Here is an 8,091-nt window from a genome sequence, read left to right as displayed (position 1 = left end):
AAGGCCTGGGGACACAGGCGTTGGGAAATCACAAAGGCGAGTCACCACCCCTGGAGACCCTAACTCACCCAACACACCGCAACGAGGAGCGGCCGCCCACGGGCCCACCTGCCACGGGAGGAAATACGCAGAATGTGGCGCTGGGAGGGCCAAGCTGCTACACACGCGGAAGCCCCGCACGGAAGTGGCTCCGGGGACTACGACTCCCACAAGGCTGTGGGGCTGTCTTGCCTACGACTCCCAGAACCCCATGCAGCAACTCCTTTCTAAAGCACTTGTGGCTACTGGGCCCGCTCGGCCTACAACTCCCAGCAATCCTTGCGGCCCCTTGGGCTCTACCGCTTCCCAAAAGCATTGCCCCCGTTTCCTTTCTGCGCCTGCGCAGAGGCATGGGACCCGACCGAGCTGTATGCAAAGTGGCTCCGTCCGCATTATCTGCTTTTGTGGGATTATTATAGGCTTTTTAATGGATTAGAGTGCATGATATGTCTGCCCTTTGAGGTGGGGTTGCAGGTGGAAGCTGAAGGTGGGAGTGCGGAGGTCGATCGCGAGGACAGCGCGTGCACAGGGCAGACTTTCCGAGGGTGTGGGCTCCTAGGGTCTGCGGATTGGTGGTGGTGGTGGTGCGGGGGGCGGTCTCTGCTGCATGTCTGCGGATTGATTTTGGTGCATGTGAGCGTGTCGAATGGGGAGAGGAGCAGTGTGTGAGCTGAGGTCTCTGCGCTTACGTCAGCTGTTAGTGATTCTTTTTTTTTTTTTTTTTTTTTTTGAGTGGGATGGGGGGCGTCTCTGTTCCTGCGCCTGGCTGGCCCTGGGTAGTGGATGTGATTTGGATCCACTGGCCAGGGCACTGGTACACATTTCCTGTTATGTGGAGGTGGAGCTGGATGATGGAGGGTGAGAGAGAGGTCCTGATGGGACTAGGAGACCCTACAGACTCCGACTCCGAGACAGAGGGGTCTGAAGGTGCAGACCCCTGAAGTCCAGTAGTCCCGAGGTGCACAGTCATGGAGACTCACGGTTCCAGTAACCCAAAGGCCTCGAGACGGAGACCCTAGACCAGTGGTTCCCAACCTTTTGTTGACTATGCCTCACCTAAGCACCTCTAAAATCCTGATGCTCCCCGCTCCACCCCCCATGACATATAATTCTTATTATTCAAAAAGTGAACTCCTATTCACGTGGAGGAAGCCTAAAAGTCTATTAATTTGGTCTAAACAAGCTTCCAAAGAACGTGGCATCCATGAAAGAGGAAAATGAAAGAACGAAAGTACAGTTGAAGTACTGAGGAAGAAATCACTAAGAAATTCTTTAAAAAATTAATATGAAGTGATATGAAAAAATAGCAAAGTTTCAAAACCTCATAGAGAACTGAAATGCATAAATATGTCACAATATATATTTATATACTGTATATAGATCCCTAGAACCATAAGAAATGCAAAAAATTTACTGTTAATGACTCATTCCCCAATTGCCCCCCTTAAAAATCAAATTGCCCCTCCCCCGTGGGGCGCATGCCACATGTTGGGAACCACTGCCCTAGACGGACAGGTCCAAAGGCTTAGACCCTTCTTAACCCAGGAGCCCCAGGGCCTGGAGTCAGATCCCTGAGATCCAAGCAGCTTAGAAAACCACTGCCCCAGAGACAACCTTCTCCCACCCAACCCAGGCGCCTACCACATCCATTTCCCCTCCAGTGGCCAAGGGCCTTGGAGACCCCTGAAACTGAAATCCGGGGGACCCAGGGGTCCAAAGACTCAGATTCCTGAGACCCAGGAGACCAGAAATCCTGGGGCTCAGGGCCACCAAACCCAAATCCCCAGACCTTGAGTTCAAGGGTCATCATGATGAAGGGGGCAGAGTCTTAGACAACCCAGGAGGTGCAGAGCCTGAGGGTGAGCGGGTCTGTGGTGAGTGATAACCTGAGGGACAATGATGGGCACTGTGTAGCCCGTATTGTCCTCACGTTGGGAACCACGATGCCTCAGTTTCAGAGATGACCTCCGTGAAGTCACCGTTAAGGATCATGATGGGCCAGTTCTCATCACTGGCTTGTTAGTTCATTTGTCTAATGGTCATTTCCTGAGGTCTGCTGAGTCAGCCCTGTGCTAGGTTCTGGTGATGCAAATAAAGTCACTGTCCTCTGTGGCCCTGCCTGGTGGGGGTGATGGAGACCTGCCTTTTCAGGAATATAGGGGGAAAATGTTGGGCTCTCCAAGACCCTGGTAATTATTACTGAGACTAGAGACCCGGTGCATGAATTTGTGCACCAGTGGGGTCCCTTGGCCTGGCCTGTGGGATGGGGCCGAAACTGGCCCTCTGACATCCCCTGAGGGGTCCCAGATTGCGAGAGGGCACAGGCCAGGCCGAGGGACCCCACCGGTGAAGGTCGGGGCCAGGGAGGGGCCGAGGGAGGGCTCCAGGGTGTGGCCAGCCTGTCACGCTCAGCCCCGATCTGCCAGACCCCAGCAGCAAGCCAACCTACCAGTGGGAGCACCTGCCTCCTGGTGGTCAGTGCACGTCATAATGAGCGGTTGAGTGGCCTTAGCATATCATTAGCATATTACTCTTTGATTGGTTGAATGGACACTTAGCATATTAGGCTTTTATTATATAAGATTCCCAGTAGACACATAGTCTCACTCATATGAGTGGACAGACCTGGGTAAAATTAGTGAAATGACTTCCAGAGAAGCCTTCTATGTCATTGGTTCTGTATTTGAGGGTCACCTGAGCTTACCATCTTCCATCACTTTGTTCTGAGTGGAGTTCAAGCACATACCTCTGGGTTGATGGAAAGAACCCAGGCAAATATTGGAGCCTCAGTAAAGAGAGTCGAGTCCTGGCCCTTACTGAGCATATTAGGCTTTTATTATATAAGATTCCCCAGTAGACGCATAGTCTCACTCATATGAGTGGACAGACCTAGATAAAATTAGTGAAATGCCTTCCAGAGAAGCCTTATATGTCATTGGTTCTGTATTTGAGGGTCACCTGAGCTTACCATCTCCCATCACTTTGTTCTGAGTGGAATTCAAGCACAAACCCCATGTAAGACATACCTCTGGGTTGATGGAAAGAACCCTAGCAAATATTGGAGCTTCAGTAAAGAGAGTCGAGTCCTGGACCTCAGGGAGCGTGTACTGAACCCCATTTGAATTCTACCCTCTTTCTCTCAACCCTGGACTCTTAGGTCTCAGAGAAGTTGGTTGAGAGAAACATCCACTCCGCAAACACTGGCTCAGAATGGAGGGGGAAGATAAAATGGAGAGACTGCCTGTGTTAAGCACAACAATGGGAGAAGTAACCACACGAATAGTACTGGTATGCACACACACTACTCTGCTTTTGGTTAGGTTCGGGATCTCTGTGGATTGGATGGTGCCCACCCACACGGGGGAAGGGCAAGCCACTCTCCCGAGTCCACAGATTTAAATGCTAATTTCATCTGGAAATACCCTCAGAGATGCACCCACAAATAATGTTTAATATGGGCATCCAGTGGCCCAATCATGCACTGGTCTAGAAAACCAATATTCAGTATCTACACACACACACACACACACACACACACACACCAGAAGGGCCATGTCCTGCCTCATCTCACCTCTGAATCAGCACCACGGACAGCGCTATCACCCCTGTCTGGGGATCCCCAGGAGCCAGGATGTATCCTGGGTGGAGGGAGCTCCCCCTATGGGTGGTGAACTGACTCCTGTTGGGGCAGAGGTGCGTTTGGTCACAAACAGCACATAACTTGGTAGTTGATGGAAGAGTGAGTGGCATCGAGAACACCATCCCTGAGTCCAGCAGTTCCCAGGGTCACCTGCAGAATTTATGTTCCTTGTGACTTGCCTGAGAGTCCTTACCATGTCCACTCGGCCTGTTTCTCCCTGAGAACTTACCTTCCAGTTCCTAAGAGCAACAGCCCGACTACTTCCAGGCTGTGCCCATCACAGCCACCTATCCTACGCCACCAGAATTGTCAGGTAACCTGCCTGTCTCCCAACCAGATGTTGCTTTTCTCAAAGGCAAGAGCTAAAGCTCTCATATTCACCCCTTTACTGGAAACCTGAGGGCATAGTAGATGCTTGTTGAATGGCTGGCTGATTGACTGAATGAATGAAATTTCCTCCTTCACCTCATGGGAAGAGTTGACAATTCTCTCCTCTCAGATTAACACAAGTGTCTTCCTGTTTCCCAGCAGACAGACATGGATGACGTGGCTCCCCGTGAGATGGGTGCCTGACATAGGACACCCCTGTGATGTAGGCAACTCACTTGCTCTCTATGCACCTCTGTGTCTTCTTATGCAAATTGAAGAAGTGGGGCTAGAAGACTTCTCAGATCTGATGGCCTGCGGGTTATAAGTTCCTCTTTTGCATACGATTAGATTATCTGAGGTTTCTCAGTGTCTCTCCTTCCCATTCATCTGCAAATTGGAGGAAACTGGAAACCGGGGTGGCCCAGCCCTTCTGACCACAGAGATGCTGTAACTTGGTCCTTTGGTCCTCTGGGGAGAGAGTGGGCTGGCCAGGATCAGGGACCCAGGAGGGGGCTGCAGGCAGGATACCTGCTGAAAATGCAGGAATTGGCATTGGTGTGGGAGTGTCTACTATGCCTGCTCAAGCCCTGCAGCCTCCCTCCCCGAAGGTCATAGCTCTGAATCCACTCCAGGTTGTGGGTAATGGTTCTGCAAAAGGTATATTATGGGATGGGCAGATTCCTGAACTTGAATGGGAGGAAACAGACTGTAATTGCTTTCCATATATAGAAAAATTGCTTTCCATCCTTAAGAAAAACATGTGCAAAGCCATCGTATGAAGGGCAGCATGCCAGGATGATAACCACAAAGAAAAACAGGGACACAATTAGTTTTCAAGTGAGGCTAGGGGCTCCTTTGGGGGTGTGGGGTGTGGTGATAAGGATGGGGGACCTGGGAAGAGGTCCCCCACAACATTCTATTTCTTTTTCTTTTTTGTAACTAGCATCCTATATAATATCCTATATAATAAAAGGGTAATATGCAAATCAACAGAACAGTGGAAAGACCGGTTGCTATGATGTGTACTGACCACCAGGGGGCAGATACTCAACATAGGAGCTGCCTCCTGGTGGTCAGTGCACTCCCACAGGGAGAGCACCACTCAGCCATAAGCTGGGCTGACGCATGGCATGTAGAGCAGCCTGCCTCAGGAAACAGATCTGTTCCCTTGCTGCTACCTGGAAACAGCGAGCTGCGTGATGGCTACTCATTTATTTATAAGCACATTTTATTGTAGCGATGTCTCAGCCTGGAGGTGGTGACAGCAACACAAAGCAGTGTGTGGTGGGCAGTGTGTTGCGATGTCGCTGAGCTGATGTCCTGTTCTCCTCCTGGCCATCTTCCTCCCCTAGATTCTGGTTATGCTTGTAAGGGCTCAACGGTATGCAAACAGCCATTTATTATTATTATATTTTTATTATTACTAGAGGCCTGGTGCATGAAATTCATGCATGGTGTGTGTGTGTGTCGGGGGGGTCCCTCAGCCCGGCCTGCACTCTCTCCAATCCAGAACCCCTCGGGGGATGTCCGACTGCGATTTAGGCAGACACCCCTCTCACAATCCGATACTACTGGCTTCTAACCACTCACCTGCCTGCCTGCCTGATTGCCCCTAACCATTCTGCCTGCCTGCTTTATCACACCTAACCACCTCTGCCTGCCTGCCTGATGCCCCCTGCCAACCTGATTGCCCCTAACTGTTCTCCCCTGCTGGCCTGACCCCCCTAACTGCTCTCCCCTTCCGACCTGATCCCTCTAACTGCTCTCCCCTGCTGGCCTGATCACCTCTAACTGCGTCTGCCTTGGCCCCACCACCGTGGCTTTGTCCGGAAGGACATCTAGAAGGCATCCAGTTTATCCGATCTAAATAGCATATTACCCTTTTATTAGTATAGATTATTGCAGTGGTTCTCAAACTTCTGGCCCTTTAAATACAGTTCCTCATGTTGTGACCCAACCATAAAATTATTTTCATTGCTACTTCATAACTATACTGTTGCTACTGTGATGAATCGTCATGGAAATATCTGATATGCAGGATGGTCTTAGGCGACCCCTGTGAAAGGGTCGTTCGACCGCCAAAGAGGTTGTGACCCACAGGTTGAGAACCGCTGGATTATTGTTACATTATTAGTTCAATCCTCACCAGAGGATATATCTTTCCATCAATTTTTAAAAAATTTATTGTTGCGTGTATTACAGATGTCCCTCTTTTTCCACCCATTGCACCCCTCCACCTGGTTCCCATCCTACCCTAGGCCTTCAGCACCCTATTGTCAGTGTCCATAGGTAAAGCATATATGCATATAATATCTTTGGTCAATCTATTCCCGCCCCCAACCTCCCTTCTCTCTGAAATCCTCATTTGTATCTCCCGCTGGACAGAGACTCTGGGGCAGCGTCCAGGGCTGGCGTGTGGCCTTGGGAGCAGAGAGTGGTGCCCACCATGTGGATGCTGAAGGAGGAAAGATAACTGGACTCTTCAAACTACCCCCAACCCTAGTCCTCCCCTGTCTCCCATGTTCCCACCCCTGGCTGGCTGACCTCCACAGACATCTGCAGCCTGTGACTAGGGCATCTGGCCCACTTTTAATTTGCAGAAAATAATATCCAAGGGGAAGGGCATGCTGGGGAAGCAGCAGGTGGACTGAGAGCCTGCCTGGGTGTGATTTAACGCCTCTCTCACCCTCCCTGGCCTCCAGGTTCCCGGGAGTGGACGTGGGCATGGGATGGGTGGTCTTCAAGGGCTGTCCGGGTCCTGAGGGTATCAGAGCCCGACCTTTCTCCTCTGCTGAAGGTCACTGTTCTGCTTTCACACTCACCTTCCTGCACCGCCTTCTGTCAATCTTGCAACGTTTATTCTAGTTTCTCTGAGAGAAACAGTTCCCCAGCGGGAACTTATTACTCTGACCCCAGGCAGGCTGCTGTGGGGCCGAGGGGAGGGGGGACGTGAGGGCCAGAGGGAGATCAGGACAAGGGCGGGTCACCTGGGTCTCTGTGCTGTGGGGTGTCCTCCCCGCTCTGTGCAGAGGGGACGAGCTCAGGCGCTGAGGTTCCTCTTCTGTGGACGGGGCGGTCCTGTGCTGCAGGCCCCTCCCACTGTCTGGCTTCTCTTTTCACCCACAGGAGCCCATATACCTTCAGAGATGCTGCAGCTGCTGCTGCCCCTGCTGTGGGCAGGTGAGTGCCCGAGGGGAGGGGGCGGGCAGGGCGGGGGCTGCGACTGACCCATGTTTCCCTGCAGGGCCCTTGGCTCAGGATAAAAGATTCACGCTGACAGTACAGACGCCCGTGACGGTGCAGGAGGGCCTGTGTGTCCAGGTGGCCTGCAACGTGTCCTACCCCCAGGATGGTTGGGATGACTCTACACCAGCTCACGGCTACTGGTACCGGGAACAGGCAGGTGCACCTGACAAGGTTTTAGTGGCCACAAACAACCCATCTCGTAACGTGCAGGAGGAGACCCAGGGCCGATTCCACCTCCTCGGGGATCCCAAGACCTACAACTGCTCCCTGGACATCAGAGACGCCCGGAGGACAGATGACGGATTTTACACTTTTCGAGTGGAGAGGGGAAGTGTTGCGAGGTATTCTTACAGACAGAGCAAGCTCACTGTGCGAGTGACGGGTAAGGAACGGCTCCAGGAGAGGCCTCAGGAGAAGTTCAGGGTCGCCCTGGGCAGGGCTGGGAAGGGACCCCATCCTGGTAGGGGTTTGGGGTGCAACCTGATGGGCTGAGAAGCAGGAGCTGGACCGAAGCCCGAGGCTTCTCTCAGGACCGCACCTGGGACCCTCCCTCCTGATCCCCTGTCTCCCCCTCCTCACCAGCCCTCAGCCACACACCCCTCATCCTCAGCCCGGGGGCCCTGGAGAGCAGCTGCCCCAGGAACCTGACCTGCTCTGTGCCCTGGGCCTGTGAGCGGGGCACGCCCCCCACCTTCTCCTGGACGTCAGCTGCCCACACCTCCCTGGGGCCCAGGACCTGCCTCTCCTCCTTGCTCACCCTCACCCCACGGCCCCAGGACCACGGCACCAACCTCACA

General features: G+C 52.7%; 1 protein-coding gene across 1 annotated transcript in view; it reads left to right on the top strand.

Annotated features, from left to right (window-relative positions):
- Positions 1-5,287: 5,287 nt before the first annotated feature.
- Positions 5,288-8,091, top strand: part of LOC102765153 (sialic acid-binding Ig-like lectin 13) — a 27,259-nt gene continuing 24,455 nt past the window's right edge. Inside the window, exons 1-4 of the mRNA XM_015563646.1 lie at positions 5,288-5,325; positions 6,751-6,812; positions 7,175-7,228; positions 7,293-7,676. Coding sequence (XP_015419132.1) covers positions 5,288-5,325; positions 6,751-6,812; positions 7,175-7,228; positions 7,293-7,676 — 538 coding nt within the window. The remainder of the gene's footprint in view (positions 5,326-6,750; positions 6,813-7,174; positions 7,229-7,292; positions 7,677-8,091) is intronic.

The sequence above is a fragment of the Myotis davidii genome, unplaced genomic scaffold (genome assembly GCF_000327345.1).
Source record: "Myotis davidii unplaced genomic scaffold, ASM32734v1 scaffold212, whole genome shotgun sequence".
NCBI lineage: Eukaryota > Metazoa > Chordata > Mammalia > Chiroptera > Vespertilionidae > Myotis > Myotis davidii.
This window is presented reverse-complemented; position numbering and strand designations above follow the sequence as displayed.